Source organism: Castor canadensis, chromosome 10 (assembly GCF_047511655.1).
Source record: "Castor canadensis chromosome 10, mCasCan1.hap1v2, whole genome shotgun sequence".
Lineage (NCBI taxonomy): Eukaryota > Metazoa > Chordata > Mammalia > Rodentia > Castoridae > Castor > Castor canadensis.
In genome coordinates, this window is record NC_133395.1 from 130,095,326 (window position 1) to 130,115,327 (window position 20,002).

Genomic DNA, 20,002 nt, shown 5'->3' on the forward strand with positions numbered 1-20,002 from the left:
TTGTGTGCAGAAAGCCATTGTGTGCCACCTCTGGCAGCCACCTTCCTCTAAGAAAACAAAGACCTCATTTCCAATGCTGAGGAACTTCCACAAAGGAATTAGAATGGCTACTTTATGTGCTTTTGGTAAATATTCTTCCCATTATAATGTAATCAAATTAATTGATTACAAATTAATCAAATTTAATTTGATTCTCTTCAAATTAATATCAGCCATAATTGCGACAGAATCAGCCTCTGAGAGGCAATGGGATACACAGAGTGGTTTTTCCTTTTGTTTTTTTGGATAAAGTAGAAAGGCCCTATACACTTGTTTCTAGGTAATAAGAAGGTTATGATACCAGAGAGGTTTAAAACTTCATTGCTTCCCTGCATGACTCTGACTACATAACAGACTTTTTGCAGTCCGCACATGTTTTGAAGAGAAGGGCATTGATGCAAGTGGTAACTAATTACACTTGACCTTTGGGGTAGGGAATCCAGAGTCTGCTTGCTTACAAAACTGCTGTTTATTTAAAGAAGAACTGATACCAACCCTCCTTAAACTGTTCCATGAAATAGAAAGGGAAGGAAAACTGCCAAACACATTTTATGAAGCCAGTATTACACTTATCCCCAAACCAGGCAAAGACACCTCCAAAAAGGAGAACTATAGGCCAATCTCCTTAATGAACATTGATGCAAAAATCCTCAACAAAATAATGGCAAATCGAATTCAGCAACACATCAAAAAGATTATTCACCACGACCAGGTAGGCTTCATCCCAGGGATGCAGGGGTGGTTCAACATACGAAAATCAATAAATGTAATAAACCACATTAACAGAAACAAAGACAAAAACCACTTGATCATCTCAATAGATGCAGAAAAAGCCTTTGATAAGATCCAACATCATTTCATGATAAAAGCTCTAAGAAAACTAGGAATAGAAGGAAAGTTCCTCAACATTATAAAAGCTATATATGACAAACCTACAGCCAGCATTATACTTAACGGAGAAAAATTAAAACCATTCCCTCTAAAATCAGGAACCAGACAAGGATGCCCACTATCTCCACTCCTATTCAACATAGTACTGGAATTCCTAGCCAGAGCAATTAGGCAAGAAGAAGGAATAAAAGGAATACAAATAGGTAAAGAAACTGTCAAAATATCCCTATTTGCAGATGACATGATCCTATACCTTAAAGACCCAAAAAACTCTACTCAGAAGCTTCTAGACATCATCAATAGCTATAGCAAGGTAGCAGGATATAAAATCAACATAGAAAAATCATTAGCATTTCTATACACTAACAATGAGCAAACGGAAAAAGAATGTATGAAAACAATTCCATTTACAATAGCCTCAAACAAAATCAAATACCTAGGTGTAAACTTAACAAAAGATGTGAAAGACCTCTACAAGGAAAACTATACACTTCTGAAGAAAGAGATTGAGGAAGACTATAGAAAGTGGAGAGATCTCCCATGCTCATGGATTGGTAGAATCAACATAGTAAAAATGTCGATACTCCCCAAAGTAATCTACATGTTTAATGCAATTCCCATCAAAATTCCAATGACATTCATTAAAGAGATTGAAAAATCTACTGTTAAATTTATATGGAAACACAAGAGGCCACGAATAGCCAAGGCAATACTCAGTCAAAAGAACAATGCAGGAGGTATCACAATACCTGACTTCAAACTATATTACAAAGCAATAACAATAAAAACAGCATGGCACTGGCACAAAAACAGACATGAAGACCAGTGGAACAGAATAGAGGATCCAGATATGAAGCCACACAACTATGAGCAACTTATCTTTGACAAAGGAGCTAAAAATATACGATGGAGAAATAGCAGCCTCTTCAACAAAAACTGCTGGGAAAACTGGTTAGCAGTCTGCAAAAAACTGAAACTAGATCCATGTATATCACCCTATACCAAGATTAACTCAAAATGGATCAAGGATCTTAATATCAGACCCCAAACTCTTAAGTTGATACAAGAAAGAGTAGGAAATACTCTGGAGTTAGTAGGTATAGGTAAGAACTTTCTCAATGAAACCCCAGCAGCACAGCAACTAAGAGATAGCATAGATAAATGGGACCTCATAAAACTAAAAAGCTTCTGTTCATCAAAAGAAATGGTCTCTAAACTGAAGAGAACACCCACAGAGTGGGAGAAAATATTTGCCAATTATACATCAGACAAAGGACTGATAACCAGAATATACAGGGAACTTAAAAAACTAAATTCTCCCAAAACTAATGAACCAATAAAGAAATGGGCACGTGAACTAAACAGAACTTTCTCAAAAGAAGAAATTCAAATGGCCAGAAAACACATGAAAAAATGCTCACCATCTCTAGCAATAAAGGAAATGCAAATTAAAACCACACTAAGATTCCACCTCACCCCTGTTAGAATAGCCATCATCAGCAACACCACCAACAACAGGTGTTGGCGAGGATGCGGGGAAAAAGGAACCCTCTTACACTGTTGGTGGGAATGGAGACTAGTACAACCACTCTGGAAAAAAATCTGGAGGCTACTTAAAAAGCTGGACATCGATCTACCATTTGATCCAGCAATACCACTCTTGGGGATATACCCAAAAGACTGTTACTCCAGAGGCACCTGCACATCCATGTTTATTGCGGCACTATTCACAATAGCCAAGTTATGGAAACAGCCAAGATGCCCCAGCACAGACGAATGGATTAAGAAAATGTGGTATCTATACACAATGGAATTCTATGCAGCCATGAAGAAGAACGAAATGTTATCATTCGCTGGTAAATGGATGGAACTGGAGAACATCATTCTGAGTGAGGTTAGCCTGGCCCAAAAGACCAAAAATCGTATGTTCTCCCTCATATGTGGACATTAGATCAAGGGCAAACACAACAAGGGGATTGGACTATGAGGACATGATAAAAGCAAGAGCACACAAGGGAGGGGTGAGGATAGGTAAGACACCTAAAAAACTAGCTAGCATTTGTTGCCCTTAATGCAGAGAAACTAAAGCAGATACCTTAAAGCAACTGAGGCCAATAGGAAAAGGGGACCAGGAACTAGAGAAAAGGTTAGATCAAAAAGAATTAACCTAGAAGGTAACACCCACGCACAGGAAATCAATGTGAGTCAATGCCCTGTATAGCTATCCTTATCTCAACCAGCAAAACCCCTTGTTCCTTCCTATTATTGCTTATACTCTCTCTACAACAAAATTAGAGATAAGGGCAAAATAGTTTCTGCTGGGTATTGAGGGGGGGAGCGGGAGGGGGTGGAGTAAGGGAGGGGGTGGGGGCAGGGGGGAGAAATGAACCAAGCCTTGTATGCACATATGAATAATAAAAGAAAAATGAAAAAAAAAAAAAAACAAAACTGCTGTTTACTGAGTACTTACTCGGCCACTGTGCTGAGTTGAGCGCCTTGTGTGTTCAGGTGCTCACTGCATCATTGTCACTCACACCCACTGTTTACAGTTGGGGAACTAAGGCCTCCAAAGGGTAAGCAACTTGTCCAAAGTCACACAGCACGTGCCTCATGCTGCTGAGACATGAACTCGGGATACTGGACTCAAGACTCTTCAGTAGGGTCCTCTCTCGAGGCTCTGAGAGGGCTGCTTTTGTGTGCTGTTGAAATACAATCTATTTATCAAAAAGAACATGCCAAAAGTTTATGTGCTCAGTTTAGCAGGCTCACACCTGCATATCACTGCGGCCAAGAGCTAAGCTGTATTACTTTACCGGAACCAGACGTGCTCCAGAGAGGAAATCTCCAAAAGGGAGGTGGCCTCCGCCTGCCTTTGGGTACTGAGTTCATGACACAGTGCGGACACACTGAGGTAGAGATCAAGAAAGTTTATTAGTACAGCAAAGCAAAGGAAAGACAGAAACATAATACAGTCCAGACATGGGTGTGGGCTCATCTAATAACAGGTACAAAGAGTGCTCTAACATCAGGGTATTTATGGTGAAATAAGTAGTTTGGAGGTTTGGCTTGAATTTACCCTAGGAAAAACGTACCCCTTTGTTCTGACATCTGGTATTAATCACTCATGGTATTACACTGTTACCAACTGGGTCCAAAGATTGTGGCATACGTGTTTGAAAATCCCCTTAAACAAAAGATGCGTCCTGCCAGATGCTCCCATCAAGACAGGAGTCCATCTTTGTGATAAGTATTTTCCTTTGTAAATACTTTTTGGGCCTAGAAGTGTCGGTACCCAGGTGGTTTTTCTCAGGATGAGTGGCTTTCTTTTATTTGGGTAAGCGGGCAAGGTAAGAGAGAGAGGGGTGTTCTTTTCCCCTCTTTTTTACTAAATGTAAGGCTTTAAGCAAAGAAACCAGTATATGTTTTTAATTAAGCTATTATTCATTCGTACAATGCTTATTTGTACATTTCTGGCTGCTATTTCTCATGCCTCAGTTGCCCTGATCTATCCTGCCTCATGACCATAGCTCTGGAAGCTCACCTGTGAGTTTCCTGTGTCCCTTCCTGGGAGCTTCTTTTTATTTCAGGGAGAACACTGAGGAAGAAAGAGGAAACCTCTTGCAAATTCTATCATTACAAGTTCCTCCAAGGGCCAGACAGAGAACCCAGACGTGACAGAACAGGCACAGTCTTGGTTAATGGCAGTGCCATTGCTTTTTTGTTGCCCTTGGCTTTTCTCCTTCTCTTACATTCCATACCCAAGCTGTTATGACCACTGTGAGTTCTATATTCAGATGACAGTTAGGATTCTGGTACTTCTCACTCCCTGGATTGTTACTGCCAGGGCCAGCTATATCACTATCTCACCTGAATTATTCAAAGCATATCCTCCCTGGTCTCCCACTTTTTCTGTGCTCCCAACAGCCTGTTCTCCACAGAGTGATCCAACAGAGTGAGGCAGTCCTCAGTCAAAGACCCTCTAATGACTCCCACCTTAGAGTCAAGTTCTTGCAAGGATGCCCACAGCCCTAAGTGACTACCTGCCCACCTCACCTCACTGTCCTCGTCTCTGCCTATTCTTGCTGTTGCTCACTGCAGCCCAGTCACACAGTCTGCTGCCGTTCTGAGATGCCAGATATGCTTCTGCCCTGTTCTCATGTGAGCCCTTCCCCAAGCACGCCATGAAGAACTGCAAGCTCCCCTCCCCCCCCACAGAACTCCTGCTCTGTTTGTCCACCTGCTTATATATTATATAACCACTGGTTTATCTGGCTTATTCTCTGACTGCCTCCTAAGGGCAGGGATATTTGACTAACCAAGTCACTGCTGGTCACACCTGGCACCTAACTGACCCTTCATTTAATGGTTGTCACTTAGAGCAAACAGAATGTAGCAGGTGTCTGTTGCTAAGCAGCTTTTCCTCTCAGGACGCAGGCTACAATTTTGTTTACTCTCCAGTTTATAGAAGATGTTATTAACTAATTCAAAAGTTTAAAAATAGGCTATGTATACCAAAGAAGTTAAAAATTAACAAATAACATCTGGGGGTTGAATTTGACCCACAGGCCCCTGATCTGCCACTTTTGGACTAAGTTGAACTGACTTTGCCACCTGTCTTTGTTTATTTTCTGTTGCTATAGCAGGATACCGCAGACTAGGTGATTTATAAGGAAGAGAGGTTTATTTGGCTCACAGATCTGGAAGCATGGCAGTGTGTCTGCTCAGCTTCTGGTGAGGGCCTCGTATTGCATGATAACATGATAGAAAGGCAAAAGAGCCCGAAAGCAGACCAAAGAGGCAAAGTGTGAGGGACGAGCTCGCTTATTTATCACCCGCCTTTAAAGAAAGTCAGTCATCTGTCCTACTGACCTAATCAAGCCCCACCACTTGTCAACACTGTTATGTTAGGACCAAATTTCAACATGACTTTTGGAGGGACAAACCACAACCAAACCATAATGGCACCTTAGCTGGAGACTTACAGGCTTTCTAAAAGCCGTGGCCTTGCATTTGTTGTTTTTCTTCCTTGTCCCATAGTTCTAGCCTAGAAAGTATGTTTTCAGAATCAAACCTTATCAGAAGAGGGATTCCTATGGTTCTAGACAGACACTGGAGGGCTTCCACCCATAAGGGTTGGATTCCAGGGGCCGTGTGGTTGCCCTCTAGTGGGAGCTGTTATTCATGGTCCCCTCCAGAATTGCCGGGCTGGAGTGTGGCTCAAGTGGTAGAGCACCTGCCTAGAATTGCTTGTCTGCCAGCCTTGTGCCACCTCTGGCCACGGTACTGGAGCCTAGGCCAGCTCACAGCAAGACTGACAGGAAATTAAGTAAAATGAGCTGTTAGGCTAGGATCGTCTCAGGTATGCCTGCTTGTTAGAAGAGATGCTGGAGTCTGACTATTCACCGTCAGTTGGGGATGATGGGTAAGAGGTACTCCCTTACACTGCCCAGGGAAACCCACCTGGGTTCTCTGGTAGGGAGGGAGTTTGACATCATCTGTCAAAGTTACAAATACATATATTTGGGACTAACTAATTATATTTTTAGTAATTATATCTGGCCCAGTATATTTTTAGTATACATTTTTTTTTTTTTGCTATTAGGTGTATTTGCAATGAATTAGGGAAGTTTACCGTTGTGATATTGTTTGTCATAACAAAAGCTTGAAAGCAGCTGAGTGTGGTGGTACATTTCTGTAATCCCAGCATTTAGGAGGCTGAGGCAGGAGGACCTGGAGTGCCAGGCCAGCTTAGGCTATATAATGAGACCCTGTCTCAAAAAAGGTGGGGCTGGTAGAGTGGCTCAAGTGGTAAGAGCACCTGCCTAGCAAGCGTGAGTTCAAACCCCAGTGCCACAAAAAATAAAAAAAGAAAAAAAAAGAAGAGAAAAGGCTTGCTGATTGAGTTGTTTGCTTTCTCTCTCCTGATTGAAGATCTTCCCGTAGTGTTGCTTCACACTGTAACCCCCTCCACCTTTCAGATTTTCTGTGATTTTCTTTTCTGGACCTCCTTCAAGTCTTTCTGGGTTTTTTCCTCTTTGTTTCGATGAAGGGTAGTAATCATTTTTATCTTATTAAAGAAAGTATTACCATAATAATGATTTAAGGTCTTTTAAGAAAATAAATCAAAGTAATCAAGTCGGTGAATGTAAAGTTAGTGGGTATATGTCTTCATGATCCTTAATTAATTACAACATTAATATTATATGCTTTTTATTCGGACCTCACTAAAGAATCTGCCATAAAGAAAATCTTATGAGAGAAAGAAATGCTCTCGCTTCCTCTCTAATTTTATAATTCTAAATTGGGGTGGTTTTTTTAGCATTATATAATATCTTATTCCCTTAAACATATTATGACAATGACTTTATTTTGCTCTAACCTTGTTTGCCAAAATCCAGCAATCATTAACACTATTTGTCACACAAACACGGACAGAACACTTTTCTGTGCCTAAGTTTTCCTTGGCAGTGCAAAGGAGAAAATTTAATTTTCCCCTCAATCCTCATAAGTTCATGGTTGGAACAGAAACCTGCAACAAAAGACAGGTTCCCAAAAGAAAAAGAAAAAGAAGCAAGGTTTTTACCAAGCAGAAAACACCACATGGGGGAACAGTAGCTTAAGGCACTGGCTTATCTGGTCCACCCAACAAGGAACAATGCATTCTAGAGAAGCTACAAAATGGTGGAGAGCATATGCTGGATCCCAGAGGCAGGGAACTGTGGGAAGGACTACGTGTGGGAAAACACCAGTGGAGTGAAGTTAGATGGCAGATCCCTCTGGTCCTGGAGCTACTGATACAGTTGTGAAGGGAATTTTGTCTCTTCTGTTTAGGTGGGAAAAGGTGGGGAGAAGAATGGAGAGACCTTTGTTTTTGTCAATCCCTGTCCTGGTCCTGGGCAAATGGAGAGGGAAGGCAGAGAGTTCCCTGTATTGTGGTTGTCTTTAGCTCAGCCAGACTTCATGGTTTGAGAAGGTGTATTATGGTTTCCTTTATTGCAAAATAAGATGGGCAGGACATTGGGCCCTTGGCCATGCAAAACATTAAAACTGTATTTCTATATGATATGTAATTTCTACCCTCACATATTTATTAATATTTTTACAGAGTTTACCCTTTCTCCATAGTACTGTGCAGTTGTGATTTTTTTTTAATGTCAGCAAAATAATGTCCATCTGTGGCAAAGTTTTTAACTTTCCAAAACAAAATAAGAAAAAATAAGGACATGTGATAGATTTTTTTTTCAATGTTTGTTATCAATTTGCAGAATTTATTCTAATTCTGAAATAAGGTTTTTCAATTTGTTATGATGGATATCAAGATAATCTTTTAGGAAATAGCGGATGGTTGTTATTTTTATTTCATTTCATTGATTTGTAAAATTCATTCCTCTTGTAGAGGAGGAAAGAAAAGATTAACCCTGTGGCTAATCAAGTAAGCTCTGGAATGAACTCCAGCCTGAAGTTCTTTGGCACCTGTGTCATACAGTACTTGTGTTCACCAATTCTCAACATCAGAGATCCCAGCAGCTTGCCATAATACAACACAATAGACTTGCTGGCTTAAACAACAGAAATAGATTTTCCTACAGTTCTGAGATCAGGGTGCCAGCAGGGTTCAGTTGGGGTAAGGGCTCTCTTCCTGGCTTTCATATGGCTGCCTTCTTGCTGTTTCCTTACGTTGCAAGAAGGAGCGGAAGTTGACTGGTGCCTCTTCTGATAAAGGACTCAAACCCCATCATGATGTCCCCACCCTTGTGACCTACGCCTAAATGTCTTCTGAAGGTCCCAGCTCCAAATGCTGTTATGTTTGGGGTCAGAGCTTCAACTTGAATTTGGAGGACATACCCACGTTTAGTGCATAACGTGTTGTTAGGGTGTTAGGATACATGAGGCCAGGGACCTGTGATTCAAATCTTCTACTGGTTCAAGTGTTTCTCAATTTGACAAACAAAGGCAAAACAAAGCCGACGGCATTGCTGCTTACTCAGGCTTTACCTCTCCCCTCTGGGCAGAGCTCTGGAAGTCTGGCAGTTCGCACAGGAGAGCTCCTTTTCCAGGGGAGCCTGCTTGTATTGATGTGTACCAGGCCTGCTCTGTAAGCTAAAGCTTGCACTCAGAGAATGGCTTTTACATTTCAAATAGTTTTTAAAAAAAAATCAAAAGAACAATAACCCATGACATCTGAAAATGACATAAAATTCACATTTCAGTGTCCCTACATGAAGTTTTGCTGGAACATAGTCACTGTCATTCATTTCCGTGTTGTCAGTGCTGCTGCCTGCCAGCAATATTAGGGCTGAGTAGCTGACACAGAACCTAAAATATTTACTATCTGACCCTTTGTAGGAAAAGTTTGCCAAGCTCTGATGTGCATACATACCTGGCCAGTGACTTGCTTTGCGTATTTCCAAGTCCAAATCTTAGCTAAAAATATCCTTTTAGAAAGGTGCAGAGCCATATCCATCAATGCTAGGAGAAGCAGATCCAGACACACAGTGCTCACCCCTGACAACTGGCACCAACTGGTTTAGCGGTTGTCCAACCAGTGCCTGGCTGTTCCAAGAAAGAACCAAGAGAGAAAGACAGGTGGCTTTTTGGGGTGGGGGGATGGACGACAAAATAGAACCACAGAAATTAGTTGACGTTTTCATCCCTTGGAAAATTTTGTCCCAGATCAAACATAGTCCAAGGTCCTGGAGTTTGGCCGATCTAGATGGCTTATCTTTGAAGTCTGCTCCTTGATTGACACACCACCCTCAGGTCAAAGAAGAAGGGAGGAATGGGAGGTGACAGTGATACCCATTCTAAACTTCACCAATAATCAGTGAACATTGGTGACATTATTTTCCTGTCAGGCCACTTGCTTTGTTTCTAACCTGGTTTTGTTTTATACCTCCCACCCTACCCCTCCCTACACACAAAGGTGATTTTAAAGGATGTGGACTCCCTACTCTACGTGGACACTGATGTTCTCTTTCTGAGGCCTGTTGACGACATCTGGAAGCTTCTGAGGCGGTTTAACTCCACCCAGCTTGCAGCCATGGCCCCTGAGCATGAAATCCCGAAGATTGGCTGGTACAGTCGCTTTGCTCGGCACCCCTTCTACGGCACTGCAGGAGTGAATTCTGGGGTCATGTTGATGAATTTAACTCGAATAAGAAGTACCCAGTTCAAGGTAAGGAAGCACTTTAAAATTCCTTCTTTAAAGACTTGGAGTTGGTCTTGTCAACAGGGACATGCCTGGTGTGTGGCTGTGCTGATTTGGGGAATATAGTAGGTAGCTGTACATAAGGATGGAAGAACCCAAAGAAAACTACTTGGAGAGTTGCTTGGAATATTTGTTTGTTCAGGAAAAGCCCAGATGGCTTCCAGAGTTACTGTACAGGGATATCATGTGTTATTTCTGAATTCCATATTGTTCGAACTCTGTGCATATCCAAGGCTTCAAAGACCCTGAAAAATTTCTTGGACTTACTCTAGGGATATATTTACATAATAAGTACATAGTGACATTTCTGCAAGGATGCTCTTGGGTCTTGTCTTTTATCCTAGCAAAGAACTGGAAAGAACCTAAATGAACGTTATACAGACCCAGATTCCTCACACAAAAAAATTATCCTCGTATTAAGAAAGAATAGGTTGTTAGCCAGGCCCAAAAGACCAAAAATCATATGTTCTCCCTCATATTCGGACTTTAGATCAAGGGCAAACACACCAAGGGGATTGGACTTTGATCACATGATAAAGCGAGAGCACACAAGGGAGGTATGAGGATAGGTAGGTAACCCCCCAAAAAAAAAATAGCATTTGATGTCTTCAAAGCAAAGGAACTAATGCAGAAACTTTAAAGCAACAGAGGCTAATAGGAGAAGGGGACCAGGAACTAGAGAAAAGGTTAGTTCGAGAAGAATCAATTTAGAAAGTAACACAAATGTACATGGAAGCAAAACTAGGAATCTCCCTATATAGCTATCCTTACCTCAACTAGCAAAAGCCCTGGTCCTCCTTATTAATGTTTAAACTCTCTCTTCAACAAAATTAGAGATAAGGGCAAAACAGTATCTGCTTGGAAGCGAGGGGGTGGGGGAGAGAGGGGGAGGGTGGGAGGAAATTGTATGCACATGTGAATAAAGGAAATTAAAAAAAAGAAAGACTAGATTAAGGCAGGCACCAGTGGCCCATGCTTATAATCGTAGCTACTTGAGAGGCTAAGATCAGGAAGATCATGGTTCAAGGTCAGCCCAGCAAAAGGTCATGGGACTCCATTTTAAATCACAGCTGGGTGCAGTGCTACGTGCTTGTCACCCCAAGCTATGCAGGAGGCCGAGATTGGGAGGGTCAAGATTCCAGGCCAGATCAGGCAAAAAAAAGTTTATGAGACCCTATCTCAACAGAAAAAAGTTGGAAATGGTGGTACACACCTGTCATCCTAGTGACAGCAGAAAGCCTAAACTAGGAGAATCACAGTCCACGTTGTCCTCAGCAAAAAGCAAGATCCTATCTCCAGAATAACATAGTGAAAATGGTTCAAGGCCTGGCTCAAGTGGTAGAGAGGCTGTCTAGCAGGTGCAGAACTCTGAGTTCAAACCCCAGTACTGTAAGAATAAATTAAAAAATAGATTAGATAAAGGGAATAGGTTAATCATGGCTGAGGTGTAGCTTAGTAGTGCAGCACTTACCTAGGATGTATAAGGCCCTGGTTTCAATCCCCAGCCACACAAAAATTAAAAATCAAAATGAATAGGTTCATCTCTAAGTAAGATCTTTTTAAAGCTCTAGAAAATATTAAGTGAGAAAAATTTACTTACAGCCAGAGTGTCGTGGTACTCACAGTGCTCACTCATGCCTTAGAAATTCCAGAATACCTAAGAAACTATTAATCATTCATTGTAGATTCATTGAGGGGAACTGGGGATGAGATTCAGAGGAGGAGGGAGGAAGAATTAGTTTTACTTTTTTATTTTTTGTCATTATGGACTGACTGAATATTGACTTTGTGAATGTGTCACTTTTATTTTAAAGGTAAATAATTTTGTTGGCTGGTTTTAGTTGAGATAAGGTCTTGTACAGCCCAAGCTGGCCTCAAACCTTTGATCTTCCTGCCTCTGCCTCCTGTGTGCTGGGATTACAAGCACGAGCCACTACGCCCAGCTTCTTTCCTTGTTTTAAAATAATTATTTATATCCAGGTGCATACCTGTAATCCTAGCACTCGGGAGGCAGAGGCAGGAGGATGGCAAGGCCAGGTTGGGCTGCGCAGCAAGACCCTTTATAAATAAATAAATACAGGGGATGGTATTTTTCCTTAAGATACCTTAATTCTGTGATCTGTATTTGCTTCTTTCCAGATAAGAAGTAAGCCTAAGAAAATCTCAATTTCAGGCATGAAACTATAGGCCACCTCCTAGTTCCTGGTCCATCCAGCATCCATTGAGAAAATCTTCACACCCTGCATCCCTAAGTTTGCTTGGCTCTGTGTCCTGAGGATTGCAGAACTACTCCCCTGCTTCTTTTCTAGGAGGAAAAGGAAACCAGTCCCCCTCTCTGTCTCTCCATGGACAAGGTGCATTTGCTTTGCTTCAGCTGCTCGATGGTTTCTCTCTTCCAGAACAGCCTGATCCCCACAGGCCTGGCTTGGGAGGACATGTTGTTCCCTCTGTACCAGAAGTACAAGAATACCATCACATGGGGTGACCAGGATTTGTTAAACATCATTTTTTATTTCAACCCAGGTAGGTCCTCTTCTGAGAATGCCTTGTGGGTGGGATCACGCCCACCTTTTTCCATGGCACACATTCCAGGCCTGGGTTGCTATTGACAGGGCCTGAATGGAGCACAGAGGGGCCTGTGTTCCCCTGCCTCTGCTTTTCATCTGCCTCCTCTGGCTATCTGACTGACGGAGGCCGGTCCTTGGCCACTGACACAAAAGGCCATATGTTGAAGCCTCCAACACTGCCCTCCATTTTTAGAGAGTATCTTTTTGATTTTGCCACACCATTCTCCCAAGAACTGTAGTCGAAACGTGTATGAGGCACAAAACTAAATGAAAAATAGTATAATCTAGGCCTAAATTGAAGGGAATTTGTTCTCGGGGTCCTTAGAGGCAAGTCACTTTTTCAGGACTAAAAGAGTCTAGAATAAGAACTCAGATCCCCAAGTCCCTCTTTCTTTTCATCTAGAGCAAGAAAAACTCTTAGATGTTGTAAATTCAGTGACTTAGTGGGGGAGGAAGAGGGAGAGAGATGAATATTTCCAGTATGCTTTCATATTATTAATATGAATTAGCTTTAGGAAAACTAATAAAATTTTCTTTTTCTGCTAAAACCTTGCTTAAAGTCATTACAATAAAAATCATATTTCTCCTTGAGAAAAATATCTTTTTTTTTTTTTTTGTGGTACTGGGGCTTGAACTCAGGGTCTACATCTTGAGCCACTCCATCAGCCCTTTTTGTGATGGGTTTTTTTTTTTTTTTTTTTTTGAGATAGAGTCTCACAGGCTATTTGCCTGGGCTGACTTCAAACCGCCATCCTCCTGAGTAACTAGGATTACAGGCATGAGCCACCAGCACCGGACGAGAAAACTCTTTAGAGGAAAAAAAAAAAATCTTACTTGCACCCTATTCAGAACTTTCCTTTGTCTCTAAAAGTCCTGAAGTGGAGAGTCATGTTAATAAAGATTTCTGTCTGTGATTACATGTCACCCTTAAGCACCATGTACCTTTAAAAACAAATAACAACAATATTCTGCTATAAAGCCTAATTCCATATGTCTTTGAATCAAAAAGGATCAAATCCTGGAAAAGAAAAGAAGCAGGTTGATACTAATCGAAGTTTTTTTGGGAAGGACTGCTGATACGAATTCAGTAGACAAACAGAACATCGTAGAGGTTCATTTGTGACACATTTTCACCCATTTGCCTCTGACAGTACCAGGAAATTTAGTCTGCCCCTCCTTCTTATTCTTTTTTTTTATTTATTGTTTTATTATTCATAAGTGCATACAAGGCTTGGGTCATTTCTCCCCCCTGCCCCCACCCCCTCCCTTACCACCCACCCCACCCCCTCCCTTTTTCCCCCACCCCCTCAATACCCGGCAGAAACTATTTTGCCCTTACTTCTAATTTTGTTGAAGAGAGAGTATAAGCAATAATAGGAAGGAACAAGGGTTTTTGCTGGTTGAGGTAAGGATAGCTATACAGGGAGTTGACTCACATTGATTTCCTGTGCGTGTGTGTTACCTTCTAGGTTAATTCTTTTTGATCTAACCTTTTCTCTAGTTCCTGGTCCCCTTCTCCTATTGGCCTCAGTTGCTTTTAAGGTATCTGCTTTAGTTTCTCTGCGTTAAGGGCAACAACTGCTAGCTAATTTTTTAGGTGTCTTACCTATCCTCATGTCTTTCTTGTGGGCTGTTGCTTTTATCATGTGCTCAAAGTCCAATCCCCTTGTTGTGTTTGCCCTTGATCTAATGTCCACATATGAGGGAGAACATATGATTTTTGGTCTTTTGGGCCAGGCTAACCTCACTCAGAATGATGTTCTCCAATTCCATCCATTTACCAGCAAATGGTACATTTCACTCTTCTTCATGGCTCTGACAGTACCAGTAAATTTAGTCTGCCCATCCTTCTTATTCTTCTTAAGCACATTTTGTCCTTTTTTTGGGTGTGGGTATATTGGTTAGACTTCTTGGCTAAACAAAAAAATGGCCCCTGGATTTCGTCTAAGTACTAAGGATTCTTTTAAGTAAGCCAACAGGTGTTCCCAGAAGCCAGGGAAGTCAGGCAGGTTCAGTCCAGCATCTGCACAGGAGAGAGAAAATGACAGGGAACCCAGCTGAGATTCACCTCCTCCCACTGAAGCTGTTTATCCTCTCTCTGAAGACTGTCTCTTTCTGCTCCTCATGCCTCAAAATAATGTACCAAAATTCCATGCTGCAGATTCAGCCATGCAGAAAGACTAACTTCATCTCCATTTTCCCAGGGAGAAATCACAGGGTTCCAGCAGGGATCAGCTAGCTGGGAGCCCGGCGCTGAGGAACAGTGGCTGACGTTTATTACTTACTAAGTGGCAGGTGTTATTCTCATAATTATCATATTTCATCCTCGCAACAACTCCGACCAATTTACAGACAGAGAAACCAAGGAAAAGAGAGTTAGTAATTCACAGCACAGCTGATGAGTGTAGGAGGTACGTTGTGCATCCAGGTTATCCATCTGAACTCCAGTACAAATGGGGGAGCAGAAAGCTTCTTAAGAGACGGGGTGAGGAATCCTAGAGTGGCAGGCAGGTATCCCCTAATGCGTCTTTCTGCTGTTATTTCTTTCTTTTAATTATTGCATTTTCCTCTCAGTTGTGTGACTGAAACGATCTGATCTCAGCCTCTCCATCCCTATTCCGAAGCTGAGAAATTTAGGAGTGTCACACAGCTGTCTCCCCTAGTCCTCTTAGCCTCTTGCAGATGGTTTGAAGATGTGATTGATGAGCCCATGACATTGACAAGCTGTCATGAGCAACTTTTCAGTTACACCAAGCCTTGGCTTCTGCACTCCCCGTCTTCGACCCACGGAGTCAAAGATACTGTGAAATGATCGTGAATCTATTGGAAATCCTGGCTCTGAGTAGTGTCAAGTCAGTGACCAAGGTTTCTGGTTTGAGATCCACGTTAGTTAAATTCCTGATTGTGTGGCCATGTTTGATCTTCATATTTCACACTTTACCCAGGTACTTTATTAAACACGGGATCTTTTGAAGTGAAATCTGGTTCAAAATCTAGAAATTGGAAGAAAGATTTTACCCCTGGGCAGGAGAGGGAGACAACATTGGCAGAATGTGTTTATTGTTATGGTCCTTGGGTTGCTATGGATGAAGGGAAGCACATAAAATCCGTAGCGCATGTCTGGAATGTTATGATTGTTTGGTGTCTCCTGCAGCCAGTAACACCACTTTGTAAAATGTGTCTAAAAGTCATTAGCTAAAAAGTGTTGTAAAGCTCTTGCTATAATTAGACAGTAAATGCCTGTGGCTTTATGGTTGCCTTGCTGGATGACAGACTGACTTAGAAGGAGACAGCCAAAGCCCATGGGACTAGGCAGGTAGATTGTCCTGTAGGACAGGTAAGGCAGGACAGCTTCTTCCTGGGTGCAAGACTGAGCTTGTGTTGACAGGTGAGTTCTAGTCAAGAGCAGAGTTGTATAGAAGGGATAAATCTGACAAGAGCTCAGAGTGAATATGCTCTAGAAAGTTGTGTTGGGATGTATGCACTTTGGTCTGGGATCAAAACCCCACTCAGGCCAGCTAAGTGAGGGCTGTGAGCATTTGGATTGGGTCACACCAGGCTGCCTGAGAACTGGCCATGGAAAACTGCTAAGGACCAAAGTGATTTCTTCAGCTCTCAGAGGCCTCCTGGGCTCTGACATCCTTGCTTCTGTCCATGTCTATCAGAGTCCATTCTACCTTTCAGACAGCGTTCTGTTGGCCTAGGACCTTGGGTCAACCCCAAGTTAATATGACCATATGAGTCCATAGCCAATAATGATGGTTTTTTTATGTTTTTCTGATTCAAATACTTGACACAGAGAAGCAGATAGACAAATTCTTGCCCAGCTGAGCTATGAAGACCACCCTTGTTCCACTTAACAAAGTACCAGAGGGACATTTTCCTCTCTCAAACATGACCATGTAGTCATGTCATGGTCTGTGTTCTCTTTGGGGGCAATTTCTAAAAAAATGGACTCTGGACAGGAAAAACATTAAACCAGCCAAGAGTGGATGACAAGGCAGAGAACATCTAGCCACAGAAGAAGTGGTCAAGTTCTACCTAATGGGAGAGAGAGGACCTGAAATGCCTGTGGAACATGCAGAGATTGTCTATGAGTTGAGTGTATGATACCAGGGAGTCAGGAGGGGCTCACAATAGGCCACAGACAGCAGGTGCCATAGTCACATGGGACAGTCTCTCCAATAGCCTTCTTTGGGGCCCCTATTCTCATCATTCCCAGGATCCCTTGCACCCTGGCTTTGAGTGTACAGCCACTTGGTACACTCACTACAGCAGCAGCACCCAGCACCAAGCAGCTGTGGGCACCATGTTGTGGGGTGGCAGACCCAGTTACTTTACATCAAGACTATTCTGGGAAATTGGTAGCAAATCATGGTAGAGCGTGTCTGAGAAGTTCATGAGCCCTAACAAGCACAAGAAAAAAGAGTGTGTAAAAAGGTGGTGTCTACTTTATGTCTTTCACAGTGCAAGGCTTAGTGCCTTAAATGGAGCTGGCTTTCAGCAGTCTTGTTTGTTGATGGGCTGGAGGCATGGCTCAAGTGGTAGAGCACCTGCCTAGCAAGCACAATGCCCCATGTTCAAACCCCAGTACTGAATAAAAAAAAAAAAGGAAGTGTTGGTTGATTGAATGAATAGAATTAAGAAAATGGAGTGAAGTAAGTGGAAGAGAAAGAGACCAGAGCAAGGGAAATGAGAGAAAAGACAGAAAGAAAAAATAAAAGACAAAGAATAAAGATACACATGGTAAAGAACATTCATTTATTCAGCAAATATAAATATATTTATAATATATATTCATATTATATATTTGATGCATATAGATTATAAATATAAATAAATATATATATATATATATATTTGTTATTGTTTTCCCTTTTGAGGCAGGGTCTTGCTACATAGCTCAGATTGGCCTCAAACTCTCGATCCTCCTGCCGCTGCCTCCTGAGTACTGGGATCACATGCATGAACCACCACACCCAGCTGAGCAGATATTTTTTTTTGAGAGCCCCTGATCCTATTATGTGCCACATGCTACAGGCCTACATGCTTGGGGTATAGTATCAGAAAAGATGGACAAAGTTCTCGTTTTTATGAAACCCACCTTTTTGAAAGAAGTAGGCTCCCAAAGAATAATAAGTAGTCATTCAGAATCACAAGTTATAATAATGGTAACAACGGGAATGAATGAGGGATTGAGAAAGAGACTATGAAGACTGTTAAGAACAAGTTTAGGGCTGAGGGCATGGCTCAAGTGGTAGAGTGTTGCCTAGCAAGCACAAGGCCCTGAGTTCAAATCCAGGTACTGCCAAAATAAAAAGAATGAAGAGTTTCCTTGGAAAGGTCTTCCCAGAAGAATGAATTGCCCTATTCTGGAACATGGTGTATTCTGGAAGGAAGAAGAAGACAACGCTGGGAAGGCTCAGTTGCAGGATAGAACATTAAGAAAAAATACCAAACAAACATCTATTATCAGTGCAATCAAAGAACCGCCACTATGTCAGTATAGGACAGCAAGCGAGTGGCAAGTGTGCTTTACCAGCAAGTTTAAATGGTCAGACATAAGCTATTTCATAATGTTGAGGACCCCAAGAGTATGGAATGATCAGAAATGTTGGAAGCAATCAATTCACATGGCACTAAGAGACCCTGGAGACCCTGGTGGGCTCCTAAAGGTGTCGGTCAGGGATTTCCGACTCCTTGATAATCGATTAATGATCTTTGTATAGAGTTGAGAGCAAAACAGTAAAGACCACAGGCTTCAAGATAGTTGGCTTGAATGTTTTGTTTTGTTTTGTTTTGAGACAGGGTCTCACTGTATAGCCTAGGCTGGCCTCAAACTCAAATCCTACCTTCACCTCCCGGGTGCTAGGAGAAAAAAAAAAACATTTAAAAAAAATAAATTGCAGTGGTTTGAGGTTTGGGGGATTTGGAATTTGAAACCCGCTCATTATGCTATTTCCTCAGCAGTGGGAAAGACAGCCTGAACATTTCACTGTGCTATCTTTTTTAAACATGAGACTTTGACAGCCCTGATAGTCATGCTTAAAATAGATCCATTTGGGAACAGGTTATTGATCATGTGTCAAACAGCTCCCGTTCATGCACTCTGGTGATCAGTAGCTGGTCTGCATCTGTTTCCTTCTTCAGCCTGTGCCAGGGATGCAGGGTCAGTCCCCTCTGCTGCTCCTTGCCCCATTCATGGAATGGGGCTTTCAAAGTGTAACCCAGGGCAAAGCTGACCTTTGAATAAAAAGACACATGGAATTTTTAGCTGCCCACTGTTCATTTCCCTTTCTTTTCAAACAGTGCCAGGATTTCTTGAGGGGAATTACTCCTCCCCGTGGCATACGCTTAGGCATTGCCCTCCCGAGGTTCCCTGTTAAACCAGTCCTGCCACCTCCTGGGAAAATAAGTCTAGGAAGCCCTAGAGCAGAAGAAAGTGGCCCAGGCTAGTTCACGGGCAGCATGTTGAAAAGTGACGTTACTTAGTGCCCACTCTGAGATCTCTGGAGCAGTCCACTTCCTGCCCCAATTCAGTATCACCCCATCTCCTTTCAAAAGAAAAAAGCTTATTCTTTTTTGCTTCACAAAGTAGGACCAAAGTTAGTTACTTGCAGCCTTAAATAGATTCTATGTCTTAAACGTTTTAGGCCAAGACAAAGTATTTACGTGGTAACATTTTCCCTTCTCTCTCCCCTTTAGAGACCACCTTTGCCTCAGTAAAGCTAAGATCCTTTGTCTTTTCAAAAGCATTATGATTTCCAAGCATTTTACTATGATCAGGCCCTTATAAGAGCATAAGGTCCCCAAGGGCAAGAGCAGCATGTCACCCTGGACACCAGTGTCTTGCAGTGATGTGGTTTTGATTGTATGCATAATCTACCTCGCATTTCTTACTCCAAGTCATTCTGAAGGGGGGATAGAAAGACGTGAATTGAATTCCGCCTGGAATTCCATTTCATATTTGAGATTCAGCAGCTGAGGGGCTTAGCTGGCGGTGAGAGCTACAAATCCCTGAACTTGTAAGCAAATGTTCTCTGTAGATTTTTAAGGTTCCCAGTTGTACTTCTCCACAGTCAGGATCTAAAGTGTTCGTTAGATGCTAAGATCTGTGACCCACAAGAGATTACAAATGACTAGCCACAGACATTGATCTACCATTTGATCCAGCAATACCACTCTTGGGGATATACCCAAAAGACTGTGACACAGGTTACTCCAGAGGCACCTGCACGCCCATGTTTATTGCGGCACTATTCACAATAGCCAAGTTATGGAAACAGCCAAGATGCCC

At 42.1% G+C, this 20,002-nt stretch overlaps 1 protein-coding gene across 2 annotated transcripts in view; it reads left to right on the forward strand.

Moving 5' to 3' along the window:
• The window catches only part of Gxylt2 (glucoside xylosyltransferase 2), a 91,743-nt gene that overhangs the window by 58,669 nt on the left and 13,072 nt on the right, over positions 1–20,002 (forward strand). The window contains exons 4-5 of one of the 2 annotated variants that reach the window (XM_020168310.2): positions 9,854–10,105; positions 12,538–12,661. In XM_020168310.2, coding sequence (XP_020023899.1) covers positions 9,854–10,105; positions 12,538–12,661 — 376 coding nt within the window. Of the gene's footprint in view, positions 1–9,853; positions 10,106–12,447; positions 12,662–20,002 lie in introns of both variants that reach the window. The other variant, XM_074044247.1, reaches the window with a different exon arrangement.